At 39.9% G+C, this 24562-nt stretch overlaps 1 protein-coding gene across 3 annotated transcripts; it reads left to right on the top strand.

The window, feature by feature from the left end:
- The first annotated feature begins 851 nt into the window (after nucleotides 1–851).
- On the top strand, nucleotides 852–24538 carry LOC120717280 (ATR interacting protein). Of its 3 annotated transcripts, none has more exons than XM_040005233.1 (18): nucleotides 852–1191; nucleotides 1540–1880; nucleotides 4283–4365; nucleotides 5363–5533; nucleotides 5622–5734; nucleotides 13119–13243; nucleotides 13373–13462; nucleotides 14262–14367; nucleotides 14846–15007; nucleotides 16388–16655; nucleotides 17467–17520; nucleotides 17646–17812; nucleotides 18990–19126; nucleotides 19417–19508; nucleotides 20366–20452; nucleotides 20536–20614; nucleotides 21232–21453; nucleotides 24037–24538. In XM_040005233.1, exons 2-18 carry the CDS (start codon nucleotides 1541–1543, stop codon nucleotides 24108–24110), a joined length of 2370 nt encoding a protein of 789 aa, XP_039861167.1. In that variant the 5' UTR covers nucleotides 852–1191; nucleotide 1540; the 3' UTR covers nucleotides 24111–24538. The 3 variants fall into 3 exon arrangements, with proteins under 3 accessions (XP_039861167.1, XP_039861174.1, XP_039861158.1); XM_040005240.1 differs by having other exon boundaries at nucleotides 853–1164; nucleotides 13376–13462; XM_040005224.1 differs by having other exon boundaries at nucleotides 853–1164.
- Nucleotides 24539–24562: the final 24 nt, after the last annotated feature.

The following is a 24562-nucleotide window of genomic DNA, read 5'->3' as shown; positions in this document are numbered from 1 at the left end:
GTGTCATGGTGCTGCTGCTCATAAGGCTGAAGGGTGCATCTGGATGCCTGTCGTTGAGCTCTGCCATTTCTGTACTGAAGTACGGAGGCGGAAAAAGAAAGAGAGGCAGCGGTAGAATGAGCATGTGTCAGTGTTAGACATACACGCACACAGAGTAGAGCCTCAGCTGCGACACGCAAACCTGTCTGTGTCTAAAAATGGAAAGCACACTTGCTGTTGCTGAGAAGCCACAAGAAGCTTCTATATGAAGAGAGCGTACATGTAGGGATTCATAGGATGTGGATACAAAACTGGCAGCTGATGTCAGATTATACACGCCAACGTGGTGGGTGTTACAAGGGCACAGTTTAATGAATTAAATTTCATTTTCTTACTACACCCATGTTAATTTCCACTGGGGATGAAGAATATTGGTTTAATGTTATGTAGAGAAGGGTGAATAAGGCAGTGATATTGGACACAGGATAACGGATTTTTTTAATCACTATGTGGTTGCCATGCAACCACCAGACACTTCAAGAAGGTACTACACGTAAGAAATAGCCCAAATAGTCTCTGCCCCTGCCCCAATTCAGACGCGCGCGCACACACATACACACACACACACACACACGTGGGCGAAGAAAAAACATTCTGGGCTATATAATAAAGGTATTTCCCTTATTTCCAAACAGTGTTCTAAGGAAAGCTTCAGTCATGAGTTCACCCTTAACAAGATCAGTAACTATTATGCGTAGCTACTCTTTTAAGGATACCAATTTGCGCGTTTAGTATAGTTTGTCTCAAACGGGTACCTGTAAAAGACCCAGTTTAGGAATTCGGTGTCAATGATTGGCCGAACAGCGAAAGCAGTACGATGATTGGTCACGTTATCAGGCACACCGGAGCGGGATGAACGACACACTTCTGTCTTGTCAACTTTAGTTAGGTGTTGTTTATGTGCTGTTGTACCATATTATACAGCATTTCACAGTTTAATTCATGGGTGCCGTGTAAAGGAGCTCTATTTAAGACACTCTCTATATCTTTTTAATCAATAAATCCAAATATTGTTTTGACTGAATGCGGTTTTGTAGCTTAGCAGGCTAACTTCCCATTGGAAATCACGGCTAGTTTTTGCTAGCTTAGCTGACAGCAGCGACAGCCAGAGAAGCCAGAGGCAAGGTAACGCAATAAAGTCAGAAGAAACTTGTACGTGTTCATGCATGTAGTTAAGCTAAAATAAGAAACATGCGTTTTGGGTTTTTTTTTTCTTTTTGCTTCAGTCACATTAGCCTGAGTTTTTTTTCAATTCCTGAACGTGACTTTGCTTAATAAGTTATTAGCTGATGCTGTACCTAACTAAGTTATTTCAGGGGTAGTCTTGAAGCGATTAAACGAATCAGTTTTAATCGCAAAGTACGGGTTTGATTAAAATAGTTATCTTCAGTTATACTAGTTATTCCTAAGAGACCCACACAGTCGCCTAGTCTTATTGTTTGTGAATATGCATGCATGAGAATTACTCACAAATGCTAATGATATGTTCTCCCCATGCAGCATGAACTGTCCCCCAACAAAGCGTTTCCGTGGCCTGAACGAGGATGTAGTGACAGCAGTGGCTTTTGATGACCCTTTTGGAGATGATGAAGAATTCACCCAGGAAGTCTTAGATGAAATCGATGATATCGCCTCGCAAGCCATCACGTCGGCTTCGGAAGGTGTAGAGCCAGGGACAGGATCCAAAACGACTCAGCCACCCCGCGGGTCATCCTGGCCATCCTCCTTTGGGCAGAACAAACCTGTGAAGACAACCACATCTAATCATAGCAGAGAAAATGCATTTTCTTTAAACAGTAGCCACAGAGAGAATGCGGGGATACCAAGTAGAGAACCATTGGGTGAGTATTTATTTTGTATTTTTTTAATCTACACTATTATTAACATTATTTATGTAAAAATATGCCCTTAATTAAACACCAGAGCATTATGTGTGTAAATTAAAGGAAGACAGGTGGAAAGGTGAAGGTGGGTGATTTTAAATAACTCGTGTCAGTCATTCAAAACAATGAAGGTGCACAAGAGAGGTGAAGTAGAGAGTGCAGGAAAGGTGGAGTGAGCGGACATGAGTTTCAGATGTGATTTGTAACAGAAGGATCAGAACGGGAGTGAAATAGAAGGTTTACAAGATGGCAGGGTTTGGAAACCGATAAATAGACAGGAGATGCTAGAGGTGTCAGTGGAAGATGTTGAGGTTTTCATTGGGAGTGACAAAAATAGACAAGGTTGGAAATGAGTAAATCAGAGGTGCAGCTCAGGTGGAGTTGTTTGGAGACAAAGTTAGAGAGGCAAGGTTAACAAGGTTTGGATGTGTGCAGAGGAGGAAGTGTGGATATATTGGACAAAGGATGTTGAAGATGGGTCTTCCAGGCAGGGGAAATGAGAGAGACCACAGAGAAGTTTTGTGGATATAGTGAAGGAGGATGGGCAGAGAGCTGGTGTAAAAGAGGAGGATGCTAAGGATGGTTTGGGATGGAAGCAAGTTATCTGTTAGGGTAAACTCTAAAGGAAGCAGCAAAGAGCAGAAGAAGAAGTATTAAACATTTAAATATGCTGTGGAATGTTAATTCCACCGGCAATTACATTCCAGTATGCTTAATTCCTTTTCATCGTGTGCATTAATCATTGAAAAGATTGATTTCTGTCTTTCTAGTCTACCATTGATTTAAATTGATTTAAATGAAAATTGCAAGCAAGAAAAACTATTTATGTAGCTCTCTGAAAAAAAAAATGTAGCACTTTCATTGTAGAAGCAAAATGAGCTGCATAAAAAAGTCCATATTACAGTTTTGCAGCCACAAAACTATATGGAAAATGTAATTTGATACAATTTTAGTTAGTTCATAGATGGGCTTGAGCAGGTGAATAAATAAAATCTTTACAAATTGCACTCACCAACAAGGCAATAAAAACAGCAATAGATGAAAAAAAATAATAAGTTAAGCCTTTAAAACAAGTAGAAATAATAAATATAAATCATGGTAGCCTTGGAAATCTGATAAAACTCCCAAAGTAAAAGTAGAGCAATAAGCAAAATGAAATTAATTGATAAGTACCTGGATTTCTGAAAGGCACTGCTAAACACATACTGATAATGGTGGCACACCATTATTAGGATTTTGTAGGTTATTGCAGTAGCATAAAGGTTATTATGTCTTCAGTAGTAGTAGTAGAAGACACCTGGAAAATAACCCAAGTGGTGGAGCTGGTTCATAGTTCATGAAGATGAAGATGTGCAGGATCTTTAAGAGCAAGCATTCAGATTTTAAAATCTGTTCTAAAATTACGTGGAAACCAGTGTAATAACCGTCCTACATGTGTTAAATGTCATATTTCATTCTTTTATCTAAAACTCAGGGAGCTGCCTTTAGGAATAGCTGAAGCAAATTCAATTATTTTTTGATATTCATGCAAGCAGCACATTAAAGTACCTTTTCAGTGTCTTCCTTCTAAAAAAAAAAACCCTAACCTGTTGTAGTATTTCTTGAAATATCATAAAAACTAATTTAATATACGAGATGGAGACTGAATAAATCACTGTCAGTGTTCAAAAAAGAATTATGCTTATGTCTACACAGTTCCTGTGAGAGTAGTATTCTTTTTAACAACAGTTATTTAACACGATAAACCACATGCAATTTTATCTTCCCAGTCCAGAATTGAAAAGGTGTGAATTCCATCTCATCTGTTCCTGTTATTTTTTCTTTATCACGTTAAGAAAAGTGTTTTGGACCTTCATCTGGCACAGAATCTGCTCCTCTATGTAACCAAAAGCCAGTGGGCATTTGAAACGTGGGCACAGTTTATGGTGTTTTGTCCTTTCAGAGACAGGATTCACAAGTACAGTCGTGTGTATAGATAGACAAGATGATATAACAATAGATGACAAAATGTGATGTTTGTGAAGGAGTCAGGAGAACCATCAAAAACAGATGAATGGCTAAAAGTTGTAAATAAAACATTTGATATGGACCTGCTAATTAATCCAATCAAGAGCTCAAATTGAGTAAAATCATCGATCTTTGCTTGTAAACAGGAAGATAAGAAAACAAAATATCTTCTCATGTGTTTCCTTACATTTTGAAAAAGACCTTTGAAAAAATTAGTGTGTAGCTAATCGTTTGTATTTGAAAAGTTTTTGTAAAGTCCTTTAACATGCAAATGCAAAAATCATTATCAAAGTGTTAATACAGTCGATTTTTGTACTGAACACATTGATAAAGCTGTTGCTGTTGCTGTTCAGGTAACAGGCAGCAGCAGTTTGGGTCAGACAGAGAGGACTCCTACGGTCTCCTGGAGGCTCAGCATGCAGAGCTGAAGAGGAAGGTGAGGCTCTTTTAAAATGGAGACTGTCCAAAAGTACAACATCCAAAAGGTCCTGATTTCTTTTTTAAGAAAGTGGAGGCTACAAATTTTCCTTCCTTCATTTTTTTTCCCTCTCACGTAGCTTTAATATTTTGTGAAAATTATTATAGTATTTTAACTTTATAATGTCTATACTCCTTAACAAACCTGAGACTCTATGCCATTTCTAGTTTCTCTCCATAACATGGAAGTATACAATAAAGCCTTGGTTCAAATTTGGATATCTGTACTAGAACTAGGGCTGCTCGATTATGGCAAAAATGATAATCACGATTATTTTCACTGAAATTGAGATCTCGATTATTTGACGATATTTATTTAACAATAACAATGTATTGAATAATGACTTTAAAGATTGTCAAAAAATAATATAAAATAGTGTGCAAATACTGATAACAGTGCAAATGTTTGCAATATAAAAAATAAATGAAAAATGTAAACATCTATGTTTAGTGAACTTTGCAGTGTTGCTCTGTGGTGCAGCTACGACACTGTAGCAAAGTTTACACACTATGTCTACTTGATCCACGTCTGACTCCGCGAACCCATAATGTTTCCACACCACTGAAGTTTTTTTTTACCTCTCTTTTCAACCAACGGTAGTCACTCTCCTCTCCAAATAACTTCTGCTTAGCTTTCCGAGCTTCCCTCAGGTCCTCTTAATTGTTGTGACGCGTGTTCGAAATGCAGAGAGGTGCGCTCGATTTGCCACACGGAGCAGCGCGAGAGTAAAGCACGAGGGAGGTGCTAATAATCGGCTCAGTCATTTTTAACGATCGTTGAAAGCCCAGATCGTAATCGAGATTAAAATTCGATTAATTGAGCAGCCCTAACTAGAACGTTAGATGTATGTATCTATTTTCATCAGTACCTGAGCAAATGTCTTACAAAGCAGGATTTCTGCGTTTTTTTGTTTAGATAAGTTATTTAGATAAGTGTGTTTTGTGTATGTTATTAGCTGAAGGAGGTGGAAGAGGAGATTGTGTTGAAGAGCGGGGAGATCCGGGTCCTGAGGGACTCTCTAAAAGCAGCTCAACAGGAGAAGGAGGCTCAGAGACAGAATCAGACCCTACTGGACACTCAGAGACAGAAAGAGTATAGTGAAAGGGAAAAGGAGCTTAACAGGAAGGTGAGGCACTAAAAACACATCAGCATAGAGCATATGGTGCTTATGATCCTTTGGAATAATGTGACACTGGCATGTTTTCTGTGCACAGGTTCAGTCTCTGCAGTCTGAACTGCAGTTTAAAGAAGCAGAGATCAATGAGATGAAGACCAAACTGCACACTTCAGACAAAAACAAAACAGCCTCTCCGCTGCCTAGGAACAGGTCAGCCATCCTCAACATTATCAGCAGAGCTGATAATCAAATACTTTGTTACTTAGGGGTTTAGATTGTCTTAACATTTTTAATCTTTTACTGTTTTATTTTTGTAAACATTTTGCAAAATTCTGTTTATTGCTGTCAGCTTTCTGCTTTTACTATTTTACTTTAAAGGGAGAGTTTAACATGAATAAATATGCCTTAGAATAATCCTTTACTTGTCCCACAAGGGGAAATCTAGTTGTAACAGCAGCAGAATAAAAGCACACATACAAACAGAACAGGACAGAACAGAAACATACACACACACACACACACATGTGTGTGTATATATATATATATATATATATTAGGGGTGCAACGATACACAAAATTCACGGTTCGGTTCGGTTCGATACTTTGGTGTCACGGTTCGATATTTTTTCGATACAAAAAAAATGTTCATGCATTTTTAATTTGTCATTTATTAAAATTATAAATATATATTTTAACTCAAAAGTACAGTTTTTAAATTTAACCCTAACCCTTGTGCGTGTTTTTTATTTTGACAGCGAATGCGCACCTGCGGACCACTTATGTGCAGCCCTGGTTATTTAGCTCATCATATTGCAGCCACAGAAATTATTTTGTCCATGAAACCATAAAGCTGCACTTTCTTTTTGCCTTATAGTCTGATTTGTCATAACTTCTCCGTTTTGTGGTAAGCTTTTCTTTGGCTGTCACTTCTTCACCCTGACCTGTCTTATTTGGCTCAGCAGAACTGAAATGCTTTTACACGCTCACTCACATAAGCTCAGCGATTCTCTGCGCGATCAACCTCTCACATGTTTAAGCTTGCTGCGGGAGATTTCACTTGTCATGTTTGCATAGTAAGCTAACGATTAATAAGACGATGTCAGAGGAATTGGTGCACAAATTATCATCACTCACAGATCAGTGCTGTCGCTCTCTATACACAGTTCGCACGATTGCAAAGTGAAAGCAAAAAAACAAGCGCAAATTCAAACGCGACTTCAATATGTCACATATTGACAGTGGCTCACCGATGCCAATGACATAATTACCCAGCTACATTTCTGAAAGAATGCAAAAGCATTGACATATATTTTTCCTACAATAGCCCGACGGGCAGGGAAGAGATAAATTTTGGTAGCCCGACTGAAAAATCGCTAGCTCTGGGATGTCGGGCTAGCGATATTGCAAGCCCTGTATCTGATTGAGGAATCACTCATCTTTGGAAAAGAGAGTTTATTACAGAGAAATGTCTCTTTCCAAAATAAAAGCTATACTATCCGCTTCTTCTGGGCTATATTCTCAGCAGCATAAGGAGAATCATGTGCTAACAGCTGTCTAAATGACTCGGCTAAAGTTAGTAGCATGCTTGTTGTTTTTGTCTTTGCACTAGGATGATGTCGGCGTAAATGTGCAGTCATATTCGTTGTGTTCCCACTAGTGCTTTCAGGTTAATCTCGTTGAAATGACCTTAACGCCACAACACGGCAAATCTCCGTTAACGAGCTACCGCCGATCGCTCCGTGCATGGGGCTGGGCTAGACGGCAAACACTTTAACGAGCTAACTGCGCTAACACACTAGTTCACACCAATGTAATTGAGCATTGCATGGCACATCCAACATACTGTTTTACTTTAGTCCATGACTCGCTTACCTTCAGGGTCATACGTCACATGAAAACCAAAATAATTCCAAACGCCAGATCTGAATGAGGGTGGGGGAGGTGCCCTGCGCTCTTCCTTCTGACTATGCTGTCTGTGTTGAGCGCTCAGTGGATCTGCGCTCGACAGTGCAGCCTAGGCGGAGTAGTCGAACACAGATTCACTGAGCGCTCAACACAGACAGCATCGTCAGAAGGAAAATTGATAAAATAAATTACAAATGTTGTATTGTTCGATACATATGCGTACCGAACCGAAAGCACTGTATCGAACGGTTCAATATCGATACGAATATCGTTGCACCCCTAATATATATATATATATATATATATGTATGTATTAGGGGTGCAACGATACACAAAATTCACGGTTCGGTTCGATACTTTGGTGTCACGGTTCGATATTTTTTCGATACAAAAAAAATGTTCATGCCTTTTTAATTTGTCATTTATTAAAATTATAAATATATATTTTAACTCAAAAGTACAGTTTTTAAATTTAATGTTGCTGAAACAAAAGTAATTAAAAAAATAAATATATCTCAGGGCTCTCAAAATTTCAAAATCCCTGGTAGCCCTTCGGGCAGGGACTCTTCAGTTTTTGGTAGCCCAAAATAAATTTAAGTAGCCCGAATAAAAAAGAGAGCAATTTTTTTGATTGATGTTTTGTTTCCTTTACAATATTATACATTAAAGTATAATATTGTAAAGGAAACAAAACATTAATCAAAAAATTGTTGAAAAACAAATTACAACATTGTATAAAAATTATATCATCAACTCAAATACTTGGTTCTAATTGAACAGAAATTTCTATGAACTTGTAAGAACTGTGTAGGACATGAATCAGTCTGTGTCAGATCCTGAATTTGAAATTTCCGCTGAAGTCACGGGTAAGAGACAAGTGGAACCAAGATCGAGGCCATTTGCTTTTTGAAGTTTGCAAAGACTGCTAAATTGTGCCAGTGGTAGTTCACTCTTTGCAACATAGTACGCTGTTCTAAACAGATTTTTCAGGTTTATTTTTAGTATGTTATTTGCAATTGGTGTTTGTTCTGGGAAAGATATTGCAGACTGAGCAATAATGCATTTCTTGCATTTCTCATGGCTTCTAATGGGGGCCTTTCTTAAAATGACTGGTCCCAGTAACAAAGGCGCTTGTCGACTCAGAAATCGAGAGAAAACCAACAACACACCTGGCAGAACATTATGTTATTTACACGGGTGCACATAAGTGGTCCGCATGTGCGCATTCGCTGTCAAAATAAAAGACGCGCACCAGATAAGAAGTTGCAACGCGCGTTTGCGTCCATATAAAAAGCACTGTTTTTGTCCGCTAGAGGGGGATTTTCACGGCACATTCCGCACTACATCTCTGTGCGTTCATCATTTGTTTGAAGCCAGCTCACCTCCTGCAACCACTTTTCCGAGAATACGCGCTTCTTCTGTGGTTCGGACTCCTTCTGACATTTGTTTGGAGGTAGAGGAACACCAAAGTAATTGCTTAAAGGAGCTTCTTCGACATCTTTAAGAGTTTTAAACAAATGTCTGTCCTCCTCCAGAAAATCTTATGTATGCAAACACGCGTTGCAACTTCATATCTTGTGCGCGTTTTTTTTTTTTTTTTTTTTTTTTTGACAGCGAATGCGCACCTGCGGACCACTTATGTGCAGCCCCGGTTATATAGCTCGTCATATTGCAGCCGCAGAAATTCTTTTGTCCATGAAACCATAAAGCTGCACTTTTTTGCCTTATAGTCTGATTTGTCATAACTTTTCTGTTTTGTGGTAAGCTTTTCTTTGGCTGTCACTTCTTCACCCTGACCTCTCTTATTTGGCTCAGCAGAACTAAAATATATATCCTGCTGCTTTTACACACACACACATAACGGTCAGCGATTCTCTGCGCGATCAACCTCTCATATGTTTAAGCTTGCTGCAGGAGATTTCACTTGTCATGTTTGCATAGTAAGCTAACGATTGATAAGACGATGTCAGAGGAATTGGTGCGCAAATTATTATCACTCACCAATCAGTGCTGTCGCTCTCTATACACAGTTCGCGCGATTGCAAAGTGAAAGCAAAAAACAAGCGCAAATTCAAACGCGATTTCAATATGTCACATATTGACAGTGGCTCATCGATGCCAATGACATAATTACCCAGCTACATTTCCGAAAGAATGCAAAAGCATTAACATATATTTTTCCTTCCTACAATAGCCCGACGGGCAGGGCAGAGATAGATTTTGGTAGCCCGACTGGAAAAATCGCTAGCCCCGGGACGTCGGGCTAGCGATTTTGCAAGCCCTGTATCTGATTGAGGAATCACTCATCTTTGGAAAAGAGAGTTTATTACAGAGAAATGGCTCCTTCCAAAATAAAAGCTATACTATCCGCTTCTTCTGGGCTATATTCTCAGCAGCATATTGTAGCGGGTCAGGGCTGTTCGGGGTTCTGTTTGTACAGTTATGTTTTGTTTATGTTGCCATAGTGACGGGTGACGCCCTCTCGCTGCGACGGTGTGTCCTTCCGGGGTCAGAGGGCGCCCTGTGTGTTGTTGTTGTTGTTGCTGTGCGGTTGCCGCGCTGAGCAGTTAGCTAGCGGCAGTGTTCTTCTGCAGATGTCAATAAACGGCTGTGCTCCCTGGCTAGCTCACGGGAAGCAAGACCAAACGACACCTCCGTCTCCTCGTTGTCTGAGCTCGCCACATTGGTGTCAGAAGTGGGATGATGGTGGCACCCCATGTTCTGACCCGAGTGACTTTTCCCCCGCCGGTCGTGACCGGCCGGTGCGCCAAAAGAAGGCACGTGGACATTTGCAAAGTGAAAGCAAAAAACAAGCGCAAATTCAAACGCGATTTCAATATGTCACATATTGACAGTGGCTCACCGATGCCAATGACATAATTACCCAGCTACATTTCCGAAAGAATGCAAAAGCATTGACATATATGTTTCCTTCCTATGATAGCCCGACGGGCAGGGCAGAGATAGATTTTGGTAGTACGACTGGAAAAATCGCTAGCCCCGGGACGTCGGGCTAGCGATTTTGCAAGCTCTGTGTTACAGGCATGGCCCTTTAAGGATGAAGCCTGATGGGAAATGTATTCGGGATGTGTGTAGCGGGACTGCCTGGTGTGTGTGTGTGAAGAGAGAGAGCGGAGAAGGGGGAAAAGTAACGGTTAGCTACAGAAGAGACGAAAAGAAAATAAATAAAAGGAATATAATAACTCCCTCGACCGCCAGAGTTGTGTCGGCGATGCTCGCTGTGAGTAAACTGTTTCAGCCCACTGTACGCGGTGTTCGTGCCTTAGAGAAGAAATAAAGTTCGGTGAAGCAGTTTCCTACGCCTCCTTCGATCTTTTTGCTAGCGGAGTTGACCTGTATAGTAAGCTGTTGCCGGCTACGAGTCAGTTACGGAACCTTCAAGTAACTGCTAGAGGTTTCCTTACTACGGTTCGGGGCCGCGGATCTGGCGCGGTAACACCTGTATCTGATTGAGGAATCACTCATCTTTGGAAAAGAGAGTTTATTACAGAGAAATGGCTCTTTCCAAAATAAAAGCTATACTATACGCTTCTTCTGGGCTATATTCTCAGCAGCATATTGTAGCGGGTCAGGGCTGTTCGGGGTTCTGTTTGTACAGTTATGTTTTGTTTATGTTGCCATAGTGACGGGTGACGCCCTCTCGCTGCGACGGTGTGTCCTTCCGGGGTCAGAGGGCGCCTTGTGTGTTGTTGTTGCTGTGCGGTTTGCCGCGCTCAATAAACGGTGGTGCTCCCTGGCTAGCTCACGGGAAGCAAGACCAAACGACACTTCCGTCTCCTCGTTGTCTGAGCTCGCCACATTGGTGTCAGAAGTGGGATGATGGTGGCACCCCATGTTCTGACCCGAGTGACTTTTCCCCCGCCGCTCGTGACCGGCCGGTGCGCCAAAAGAAGGCACCGGACATTTGCAGGACTTTGTGTGGGGTAATGGGGTCGTCGGGGACGACAGACCCCTTAGATGGGGGCTATGTAGCGGGTCAGGGCTGTTCGGGGTTCTGTTTGTACAGTTATGTTTTGTTTATGTTGCCATAGTGACGGGTGACGCCTTCTCGCTGCGACGGTGTGTCCTTCCGGGGTCAGAGGGCGCTCTGTGTGTTGTTGTTGCTGTGCGGTTGCCGTGCTGAGCAGTTAGCTAGCGGCAGTGTTCTTCTGCAGATGTCAATAAATGGCTGTGCTCCCTGGCTAGCTCACGGGAAGCAAGACCAAACGACACCTCCGTCTCCTCCTTGTCTGAGCTCGCCACAATATTAAACATATCAGGTCCCCATAAGGAGAATCATGTGCTAACGGCTGTCTAAATGACTCGGGTAAAGTTTGTAGCATGCATGCTTGTTGTTTTTGTCTGCTTCCACTTGTCTTTGCACTAGGATGATGTCGGCGTAAATGTGCAGTCATATTCGTTGTGGTCCCACTAGTGCTGTCAGCGTTAATCTCGTTGAAATGACGTTAACGCCACAACACGGCAAATCTCCGTTAATGAGCTACCCCTGTGTGGGGCTAGACAGCCAACACGTTAACGAGCTAACTGCGCTAACACACTAGTTCCCACCCATGTAATTGAGCATTGCGTGGCACATCCAACATACTGTTTTACTTTAGTCCATGACGCGCTTACCTTCAGGGTCATATGTCACATGAAAACCAAAATAATTCCAAACGCCAGATCTGAATGAGGGTGGGGGAGGTTCAATTTGCCATGTTGCAAGGAGAGCTTAACTTCTGTCTAGCTAGCTTGCCCTGCGCTCTTCCTTCTGACGATGCTGTCTGTGTTGAACGCTCAGTGGATCTGCGCTCGACAGTGCAGCCTAGGCGGAGTAGTCAAACGCAGATTCACTGAGCGCTCAACACAGACAGCATCGTCAGAAGGAAAGTTGATAAAAATAAATTACAAGTTTTGTATTGTTCGATACATATGCGTACCGAACCGAAAGCACTATATCGAACGATTCAATATCGATACGAGTATCGTTGCACCCCTAATATGTATATATATATGTGTATGTGTGTGTGTGTGTGTGTGTGTGTGTGTGTATATATGTATATGTAATGCGCAAGTTGTAACAGTAGTAGTTCTGTTGATTAGTGCAAATTACAGCACTGATGTAAACATCTATGTTTGTTGGGAGCAGTTTTGGTTGTACAGTCTGACAGCTGCAGGGAGGAAGGACCTGCGGAAACACTCCTTCGTGCATCTAGGATTCAGCAGTCTGTCACTGAACGAGCTCTACAGTTCAGCAACATTTACATGCATGGGGTGGGAGACTCTGTCCATCAGAGATGTTATTTTGGCCAGAGTCGTTCTGTCTCCCACCACCTGCACTGGGTCCAGGGTGCTTCCTAGAACAGATTTAAGCCTTGCTGAACCAGGAATGTCATCCTCAGCTTTTAACTCATAGGGATTACTTATACATACTCAGACTTCATTATTTACAACTTGGACTACAAAAAACGGGAAGCTGCCATTGTAAGAATGTATACTGTATATGACAGGAAAACTGGAAAACGTGATAGGTAATAGCTTTGAATGTTTTAATGCCACATTTTATCATGTAGAGTCCAGATAACTGAGTCAATTCGACTCTTCAGTCAAGTTCTAATACAGCCAGCAGAGTTAGAGGTCACAATTATTACTGTTTTTTGTTTTTTTTTCTTTTTCTTTCTCCCCACAGTCCTAAAATCCTGAATCATGGAAGCAGCAGCTCATCCTCTCCAATAGGAAATGGTTTCATCACCAAGGAAATGTTTGGAGCCCAGGTATCATCCAGAGTGACACCAGTGAAGGCACGGAGAGATGGTGGGTTGTATGACAATGCTGATGTCATGAAAAATATAGGGGCAGTAGTAGGAGCAATATATTTACAAAGACAAAAATTATCTGCTCGTGGTTAAACTCTGCCTGTCTATATCTATGTATATGTTGCAGCAGAGAGAGGAGCATCCAGCAGCAAATCTAGTGATGTGTCTCGACCAGACCCCTTCCTGTCTGTCAGACCGTCTCATCTGCAGCACAGAGGTCAGTCCCCCTGCAGTGTGCCTTCAAAGGGTTCCTGAAAGATTTCATATTTTAAAGCTACCAGGAAATTTTAGGATTTTTAGAGATTTTACTGAACAGCTGAAAGAAATATTCAACCTTCCTGACCTTACACAGTTGAGTTGTTTGTAGCTAGTTCTGTTTCCCACACACAGTCTGTCAGAAAGTAGCCTGTACACCCCTTATGCTACAGTCAGGCTACACAATGTCTGCCTGATTGTGATCCAGCTCATGTATGTATCAGAATTTGAAATAGGTTACATGTAGGTTGTTTTATTTCATAAAGCATGACATAATACACAAAAGTGACTCTACATCTGGGACCTCATTACCATGCGATTTTTCTTGTACTGTGGAAGGTACAAATTTCTGTACCCTCCTAACAGTTCCTTCATTTCTGTGAGGTTCACCACCATCTATGCAGCATTCTGCCAGCTATTTGTTTTCTGATGCTCACTTGATGTAGGGTCATCAGAATATACACGGAATGGGTCAGAAACAGTAACAGCACACAGCTTCAATAAATGTTCCACCACATATGCAGACTGTTATCAGCTGCCGTCAACTATCAGAATCTGTAAAGGAACCGATGTAAATGTTTATATGTTTATGTTCAGTTCTATTTTCTTTTATCTATATTGTGCCAAATCACAACAAGGGTTGCCTCAAGGCGCTTTACCTTACAATAATACAAAGATAAGAGAAAACCCCAACAATCACATGAGTGAGTATTAATTTGATTAAAATCTGTGTCTGTTATTCTGTGTCATCCTCCAACCAGGTGGCATCCTGCTGGGGCTATTGCTGCAGCAGCCTCTTTCTCCCAGCAGCCTCGGGCTCTCTCATTTGCTGTCTATGAGTCTGACTGACATTCACCTGACATCCAGGTAAACACCTTGCACTTTAATCTTGACAGCCTGAGCAGTAACATGTAGTGTAATATGTATAAAGCAGTGCTGTAATAGTTACTGGCAAAGTAGAAAGAAAGGTTTAACATTTGTGATGATAGTATAAATTTTATATAATAACAGCTTAAATGAAGTATATCAATAAATTAATTTATCCAACTTTAGGAACAAACATATTGTGGGTTTCTTTTGTTGTTGATGTTGTTGTTTGTTGAAACTGACTTCAACAAGCTACCAGACTTCAAATTTGGATAATCAGTCACCACATGCTGTTGCCAAGTCCTCAAAAACAGAACTTTTTCATACAATATACAAAACTTTATAGCATTGACTTTACCCTAATAGTGTTTCAAAAACAGCCGTAGCATTGATTGTATCACTAGTCATACTTCTCAAACCTAAATGAAGTTGTAAGACTAACTGATGTGCTGATGTTGTGTGTTGCTTATGTGTTCAGTCGGCTGTCAGCAGGTTTTCTGCTCAACTCTGATGCTGCAGCTGGTGTCAGTGGAGCTGGAGCTCCCAGAGCTGCTCTTAATCCTGTCCAGAGTCTGGCTGTAACTGGACTCAACATGCTGAGCCAGAGCCAACCGGCATCTGCAGCCAGCAGCAAAAACAGGTAGGATGACTGACCCCGATGCCGTTCAGTTGAAACAATAAAACGTCTCTCTTTGCAAAGTGCAGAAGAACAGCATACACTTTCTGATCTATAGACAGCAGAGTCCTCTTGTGGATAAACAGTGTAAAAGCAGATAAAATTGTCTAATGTAATATGCTGAAAATTCTCCCCATATCGTACATGAATTCTGTCCTTGGCTCTGAAGGATCTCTGTATATAGATTACTTTTATTTTTTTTGAGCACATCAAGAGAGTGTTTCATTTTTTTTTTTAATTAAATTTGATAGGTTTTTTTTTTTGAAGATATGTGGTGAAATACCTGATACTTTTATTCATTATTGCTTTAAAATATTTTATGGAATCTATATAAAATGCAGAATCAGTAAATGGCAGCTTCCAAAGTCAGTGAGTTGAGGCATATCACTTCTGCAGTGTAATTGTCCATTTACATTGCTAACCTTTTAACTTCTCCATGTAAAAATACATTTTTATTAACTACTAACAATTTTTTAAAAGCAATAAAAGCTACATAGAGTTGTAGGCCAGCTAAATATTTAGCATTTTAGTCCTGGTGGTTATGTTAACTTATTTTGTCATTGGTGAGAAACTTTGTGGGCATTGCTACAAGGGCCATATATTTGGAGTGTTATGTTGTTTTTATAATTGGTTTTAAAGCACCAGTATAATAATAAAAAAAAAATCATTTTCACAGAAGTGGAGTTTGCATGTTTTCCCCGTGTTTGCGTGGTTTCTCCCTGGGTACTCCGGCTTCCTGCCACAGTCCGAAGACTTGCACTTAGTGTGGTTGGGTTAATTGGTGATTCTAAGTTGCCCATAGGTGTAAATGTGAGTGTGAATGGTTGTCTGTCTCTATGTGTTAGCCCTGCGATAGACAGGTGACCTGATCAGGGTGTACCCCACCACTCGCCCTGTGACAGCTGGGATAGACTCCAGCCCCCCTCATAAAGATAAGTGGAAGAGGATGGCTGGATGGAGAAGTGTAATAAATTTTCCTGACTTTCCAGTCTGAAACAGATGACTGGAAAGAAAATTTTATCATTAAACCTGATTAATTTCTGGCTTTGTTCTTCCTGCATGTACTCTCCTCTTTAACACAGAATTATGGAGACAAACTCTTTAAAAACAACGGCAGCTAAAGGAGTGAAAACAGCATGACAGCTACTGCCTTGCTGATAGACATATCAGTCATTAGATGGCTATTGAGAAAGGCGAATACAGGGCAGATTCATTTTTTTAGGATGAATGGTTTAAGTCAGAACGAGAAAAATATCTTCATGGAAAATAACCCACTGGTTGTAGGTTAAACGATTTGGATAGAAAAATCTAAAAAAATAAAATAAAAATTGTGTATGTAAATAGGTCGTGTCCTGGAGGTGTCCTCCTCCTCTCTCTGTTGGACCTTCACCTGTCTCAGCTATGCCAGTCTCTGGACTCGCTCCGCTCCTCCTCCGCTAGCAGCAGTGGTTTAGACTCTTCAGCTGCCAATACACTTCCAGCAGGCCGCACTGCTGCAGCTTCTGCTGGGCTGCGAAGACTGGAGGAGGCTCGTTTATGTGGGTTTAACGTGGAGGACATTGGCCTAGCTGCTCTGAGGCTCCTTTGTCTCCTGCTTGTCCACAGTGATGAGGTGATGACACAAGAACAACAGTATAGTAACAATGTGTAATGGTGGCTCAAATATACAAATTGCAAACCGCATGGTGAATGTCGGGAGTTTTTTTTCCTGATCTTCGTCACAACTCCATATTGTTTTTCACAATAGTAGCTTTGCATGATTCAGATTTCTAAATACTCTTTATTAGTCTAAAACAGCCTTGGCTTCATTGGATATTTTTTTGGTTGAAAAATTAATCTGAGTTTAGCACTCACTAATTAACAGCTTATTAATTAGTTACCATTAGGTACCCTGCCTTTTGCCCTTTGGTAATGGCATGGATAATTAGTGATCTTGTTATTGGCCTTATTGACATCATACTCAAATCAGTTCAGTTTTATTTATATAGCGCCAAATCGCAACAACAGTTACCTCGAGGCACTTTATATTGTAAGGTAAATACCCTACAATAATATAAAGAAAACATCTGTATTATTTTACATGAATCCAACAATATGAGAAAACAGAAGAGTAGAAAAAACCTCCAGAACCTGAGTATTTAGAGCTGTCTGAAGCCTGAACTTTGGGGTCACAGGGGTTACATCTACATATGCTGACATTTTAATTTGAAACTTTGTCCTTGTTTAATATGAGCATGAACTATATGCATTACTGTGACATTATGTGCATAACAGAACAATACCAGAAAAATAATAAAGTTTCAGACGACTGCTGCAATATTTTTCAGACTTTAAAAAAAACATAGCACACCTTTATCAGTAAAGTGCTATCCAAATGAATTACTGTTCAGTGATGCAGTAATGACATTTTACGTGGTCCTCAGGTGGTGGAGGCTGTGTTGTCAAAGGAGAGTCGGAGCAGAGCCATCGACCGTAAGGTACTGAGGGAATTACTATTCACTTTGTTGTGCTATATTAAACATTATTAACTTTCCCTCATTGTCTTGACCAGCACAGAGAATAAGATTTATATGATGTAATTTCATCTTCGCTCTTGTTTTAGGCGGATGGAGTGGACCTCTGCTCTCAGAACACTTTGTTACAGTCACTGCTGCGGTTGTGTGATCCGTGGCCCGGTGGAAGCAGCCCACAGATTGAGGCGATTACCCTCAATGCCATGAAGACTCTGTGTGTCTTAATTGAGAGAACGCCAGACAAACATGTTGACAGGTACACAAAATTTTTAATTGAAATCTGATGGTTAAGAGATCTTATTCTGTGGCAACACATTTGTTTAGTATAGTTTAGCAATATGTAAACCAAAAGACTTGGTGAATAAGAATGTAAGCAATTCATTAAATAATATAATATTAAAAAGTAATGTGGAAGTGAAACTTCGCCTGTTACTTACTTGGTATAGACATGCGCAGATCCCATGACGGTTGCTTTTGTCTTTTAGAGGACTTCTTCATGATTTTGAAGAAAACATAAAGAGAAAAAGAAACAAAGAAAAAACTATGTTTATGTTTCTCAAGTTTGTCAGTACTGCAAAGAAGAGAGAAAGTGACCAGAAACTCCATTTTAATGCTTGGGTTCTTCTATATATTGTGCAAAGTCTGCAGGATTATACATACACATGAACATGATACAGCTGCAGTTGCGTGGAATACTGCTGCAGGCAGAGGAGTGATGAGTGATAGGGTTGTTTGAATTTCCACTAACTCACAGTACTTGCGTAACATCTTAGTGTAAACTACCTGCGGTGATTCATGGTCAATGTGGTCATCTTACTAAAAGTAGAAATGTGATGAAATGTAAATATAAACTTCATTACCATCAGTTGTAGACGTTTCTGGAAAATGGTGAAACTCATCCCACAGTTATTCTGCACAGGGGCCAGCTTTTAAACTGGAAAACTCCAGATGGTGTCAGGAATCTCATTTTCCTTTTATCATTTCATACCAAGTCTGAAATCACAACAACTCATTCAAGACCTGGATGAAGATGCTGGAAAGTAATGATGATAATTATTCAGCATAAATCATTAAATGCATTTCTTAACAACATGACTCCTGACAGTTTCAACAATGTGAATTTTACTGGTAATATCAGTTTTTCATTGTGATATTAACTTCAAAAATCCTGTCTGTGAAACATCCAAACCAACAGGGGTCCAAGAGTCCAAAATTATAGTTTAATCAAAAAGAGATTCAGAGCTGCAATTTCTAGTTTATGTTTGTTTTCTATAGTTTATTCATTTTATGTGAAAGATGCTTATGATGAATTTCTTCATTTTTAGATGTGCGTAACCATGTTCAAGATTTTTATATAGGCCTCAATATATGTGTAAACCTAGAAATGTATGAATCTCTGTTAGTCATGTGTGCATCATTCCTTCCTCTCACAGGTTAGAGTGTGTGATGCCGGTGGTGTGTACGTGTGTGTCAGTGGACAGCCGGTTCCAGACAGTTTCACAGTGTGTGTCCATCCTCACATCAATGTCTGACCATGAAGCACTGGCGAAGAAGCTATGCTCTCAGCATGGTGAGGCTGCCCCCTCTGCAGCACTTTACCTTGTCTGAAGTTTAATATCATTTATATGCTCGACCAAAGTCCTACAAGAAGCAAGTCTCAGAACTATTTATTTATATCTAAGTGAATCCTTCCATAGATTTCAGTGCCATGTTTCCACCTCTTATATTTCTGATGATGACATTTTATTGTGCTGTTATGCTTTTATGTATCTTTATTTCAGCTCAAAAAATCACAAAGTTATTGAAGTTTCTGTGTGAAGCAGAATAAATCAATTGCAGTTTTTATTCTTTTTCTTTTAGATCCCTGTGTTTTCTTGAAGTTGTTTCAGTTCATCGGGACAAGACCAGACAACCACACAGCACACACAAACTGGATTCAGCTAGACCTTCAGGTAGTGCACACACACTGTAAAGGTGTACTGACTTGTACAGTATTCTGTTTAATGTGTGTCAGCTGCATCTGAAGCCAGGATTTGTGTGTGCTCTGAATATCCAAACTGGGAAGAAGTTAGTCTGGGCTCCTCGATCTCCCTCCAACAACTCTTGTGGCTTTGTAGTCTAAACTCTCTGAATCAGATATTTTTTTTTTTTTTTTTTAAACTATAAGTGGTAGCCATGCTTTGATCCACATGTTCAGACGGGATCTTGTCTAAGAATGCTAAAACAAACTGTAAGATGTCTGTAGTTGTTGGCAGCTGAAATGATGATCAGGCCAGATGAAGTTAGAATGGGAGGATGAGAATATCCAGGCCACGCGAAGCCCTGAAGTTTAAAATACACCCTGAGTCATACTTCTTAATCTTAAAAAAGGCCATCAAAATGTATATGAAACAATATCGGTCACTAATTATTTCATGGTTTATTTGAAATTTAGTGTTTAAACCCTAAGGATGCATTTATTAAAAAAACCCCAAAAAAACACCAATGTGCTCATCCTCTTTGTTCTCTATGACTGTTTATCCTCTTTGCATCGTGTTTCTTTCTTTTGCACTTTACATTTGCACAATACATTTCTCCCAAAGTGCTTCGTTGATTTTATTAATGTTTGATTTAATTAATATTACTAATTATCAATTGCATTGATTTAAACAATCTTTTTCCTCTTCTAGTTTTTAACTTTAAGCAATGCATTTAATACACTGTTTAATCGTTCTGGGAATGCTGTTATTGTGAACACATGAACTGCTTTTATTTGAGAATTTACGATATGTCTGCGTTAATAATCAGTGAGGTTTTTTGTGTGTGTCAGGTGGTTCGTTTGTTGAGCAGACTGATGACTCGGAGATCAGAGAGCTGGGCTACCAACCAGCGGAGCAGCTGTCAGTGTTATACTGAGGTAACTGTGTGAAACGATGTTGTGTCCCTGTGAAGAGTGACGAGTGTTGCATCTTTATGCATTTGTGTTTGATTCCTTCACAGCTGGTTCAGACAGCAGTGATTGTTTTCCATCGTCAGTGGTTAGATCTGCGTGGTTCTCAGGAGCAAACGGACCCAACAGGTTGGTCATATTTCAGGTTGAAAGCATGAAATGTCAGTAACACAATGGTCTGAAAGGTTACTATAGTTAAAAACTATTATAAAATAATATGTAAAAAAAAAAAAATTAATTAACTGAAATAAACTAGACCTTGGAAATTTTTAAAACTAAGGATAGCAGGTTTGGAGCTTGGAAAAATAAATAAAATAAAATAAAAATATAATGGAATTATCCTTAGTTTTTGATACAATTTTGTTACAACTTGGCTGATGAGCCATTGATGGATGAAGTTCTGGATGTCTATAAGAATCTGAGTCAACTTGCTTTGGAAAGGTTTTTATTGTAATACTTGCATTTATTTTGAAATCTTACCTCTGATCTATGCCCTACTTACCATAATAATAAAAAAGACTAAAACAAACACTGAAACTAATAAAAAACTAAAACCAAACATTTCAAACAATAAAAATGAAACTGAAATAAGAAAATACACTCTTTAAATGAACTAAAACTAAACTGAATCAACTGAAAATCAAAATGACAATAACAATACAAACCCAATAATAAATACAAAACTATAATAATTCTGACAGTCTGTCTCTAAAAACACAGTTTCTTTGCATTGCTTCTTGTTCCAGGGTTTGCCTCACCTCTGCAGCCATGCTGTAGCTCCTCTTTGCCGTGGTGGCACAGCTCAGCGGCATCTCTGCTCAGAGAGTGTGTGCTGCTGTTGCATTGGTTGCTTCTGCATCATGGCAACTTCTCCCTGAGCTGCAGGCCGCTGCTGCACATGTACGACCAGGTGATCCTTGCTGTACGAGACACGCTGAGGAAGATCCCGGATCTGACCGAGAGCGAGGGTACGGAGGCACAGAAACACGCACACTGAATCTAAGCCTTGAATTAATCTTTTAAACTATTTAGGAAGATTTAATGTGATGTTTAAGTTCCACGATAACTGTTTACACCTGAATACACCAACTCAAACATAGCTGAATTTTGTATGAAGAGCTTTGGCTCTCCTTTCTCTTAACCGCTAAGAGCATGATGAGTTTTTCCTCACACACCCCCTCCTGGATATGACTAATTACCACCTCGAATCTTACATGTATCACACAGATAATTTTAGCTGTTAGATAACAACATGTCTGTCTTCAGTTGTGTGATGAGGCATCTCTGGTAGTACGTGTTGTCAAACCATTTTTATACTAGAATTCCACCTGATGATCTGTGATTATGCTGGTATTAAACTTGAGGTTTGGGGTGCTTCTGGATTTCACCTGGTAGAGCATGTGCTCCATAAATTTAACTCTAAAATCCTTAGTGCAGCACTCCTATATTCAACTGCCCCCGCACTATTCGCTGCATGTCATTCCGCCTCTCTCTCCCACCTTCCGTTATTCCTGTATTATATCAGAAAAGCCAGAAATAAAACTTAAGGAAAGAAACAGCACCTTCTGTCCAGCAACATTTTCCACCTCCTGTTGCTGCAGCTGCTGGGTGCTCACAGGTCACATCATATATTTATAACCTCCCGTAAGTTGTGGGTCTTCCCTGGGGTCTCCTCAAAGCTAAACGTGCCCAGATAACATCCAAAGGCAGGTTCTGGGGGGGCATCCTGATGAGATCTCCGAACCTAAACAGCTTTTTATTTGTTCATCAGTATTTAAATCTAGCTGTATGTACCAGGATCACTGGATATTTAAATATAACTTTAGTATTGCTGTAGTGCAAAACGAAAAGAAAGAAAAGAAAACAAATACTCATCAGCCCAACATGACAGGATGGCTTTCTGTTTTTTTTTTTTTTTTTCTCCATATTTAATGCATGATGCAGCTTTATGGGTCTGCTTCTCTTTGAGTGATCTAAACTAATTCTCTTTGTTGTCTGTCTTCCACGTCAGAGCTACTTAGTGTGCATTGCTCATAATAAAACATAATCATGTCTGAATGTCATTGATATTATCAATTTGACCATTTTAGTATGACTGCTAGCTACATCATCCAGTATTTACACCTTACTAGAGATGGACCGATCCAATATTACGTATCGGTCCGATACTGATGTAGATTACTGGATCGGATATCGGAGAGAAATAAAAAATGTAATCCGATCCATTAAATATCAAAAAAAGCACCTCACAAAACTTGCAACACGGCGTAACTCTCCTCATAACCGTAGCGCAGTGTGCTCACGTGATAGAGCGGCTGTGTGTTTGTGGCCTCGCTACCAAACCAGCATTTCATCTCCGAGGAAGTTATCCCAGAGAGAAGTAAAGCAAGTGTGTAAGTTCATCTCTGAATGTTTGTAAAGCATTCCAGCGTTAAGCTTAACAACCGATATATGGAGCGACTGCCTCTTCTCTCCCCCTCCGTCTCCTGCTGCTACTTCAATCATGAAACTGATCAGTGATCAGCTGATCGGCTTTTCTGTCGCGAGTCCGTCTCTCTTGTTTGTTTATCTCCCACTTTGCACCAGAAAGAGGAAACCAGCGGCTGAATAACAGCAGCATGTTTAAGCTTGATAATCTGTTGTTAGAATTTATTTAATATTACTTTCTAGACCAGGATCCTTTTCTACGCAGCTGACGGCTGGTAACTGTGCAGGGGCGGATCTAGCAAAGTTTAGCCAGGGGGGCCGATAGGGCATGAACAGGGAGAAGGGGGCACAAAGACATACTTTTCTTTCTTATTCTCATTTAAAATGTCTAGCTTTTAATAAATTATTATCTGAATCTTACACCCAAAGTTTTAATCTGATGTAAAATGAATAGAAGTCCATTACTGTATATAGTAACTATTAAGTCTAATATACCCTAGTAAGTTATAGTACTTTTTCCTTTGGGAAGGTACCATCTGTGCAGTCTGCAGTTCTGTTGAAGAAAGATGTTGAATCTATTTAATTATTCTTGAAAAATAATTTATTTCTGGGCATTTTTTTCCACACTGCATCAAATTAAAGTTGATTACGTCGATTAAGCATCATGAGGTGGAGGGTGGTTCCTTTTTTTTTTTTTTTTTTGCTGGGAGTTTTAGAGCCCTATTAGTTAGGTTGCTCACTCTTTAAAATACTAGAATAGGGAGGATGGAGTAGGTTTAAGTTTATTAGATTGGTCAGTTTTGCTGAACTATGAAATATTTTGGGTGCAGTGCATTTTTTGCATACAGGTATAACAGGAATAGCTTTAGTGGGTTTTTTTGGGTTTTTTTTAAACTTAAGTATGAACTTATACAAAAAGCAGCAAGATATTAAAAAAACAGTTTTATTGGTTAAAAAACACACTATATCGGATTCATATCGGTATCGGCCGATATCCAAATTTATGATATTGGTGTCGGACATAAAAAAGTGGTATCGTGCCATCTCTACACCTTACCCGATTGCTCTTGTGTTCTCATACGTTAAAACTGTCACATTTTTTTGCCATCTTTCACATCTTGTAGAGTTGGCATTGGACGAGATCTGCCGCTCAGAGGGGGATGAAGCTGATGACATGGACACTGACGCCGGCTCCTAAATGGCTGCTCCCACTGACCTCTTGATTTAGTGACGCATGCGGGACAGTTTACTGACTGCTGATGCAATATGTTTTAGACTGGAACAAGGACAGAGCAGCCTGTGGTTCTTATCAGACTTCTAAGTGAAGTGAAGGTTTCACAGAAATGGAATAGAGGTGAGTCAGAGGTCTGACTGAAGTAATGAACACAGAGTGTTTACTCTTTCAGGTGGGATTTCATAATAAAACATGAAGGTGAGGGGGGAAAAATCTCCTGTCAGTATTTATGTTTACTTGTAATCTTTCTTTTCTTTCTCTTCTCCTACTTTCTTTGTTAAAGTCAAGGCTACTCTTTTATTTCTCTGTGCTTTCAACTAATATGTAGCTGGGTATCGCCCCACAACTATCAAATATCAGTACAACTACTGATATTTAAAAAAAAAAAAAAAGGGTGGAATTTCTTAACTGCTGTA

This window comes from Simochromis diagramma, unplaced genomic scaffold (assembly GCF_900408965.1).
Source record: "Simochromis diagramma unplaced genomic scaffold, fSimDia1.1 OVJJ01000320.1, whole genome shotgun sequence".
NCBI lineage: Eukaryota > Metazoa > Chordata > Actinopteri > Cichliformes > Cichlidae > Simochromis > Simochromis diagramma.
Note: the sequence above shows the minus strand (reverse complement) of the source record. Positions and strands in the feature narration are given on the sequence as shown.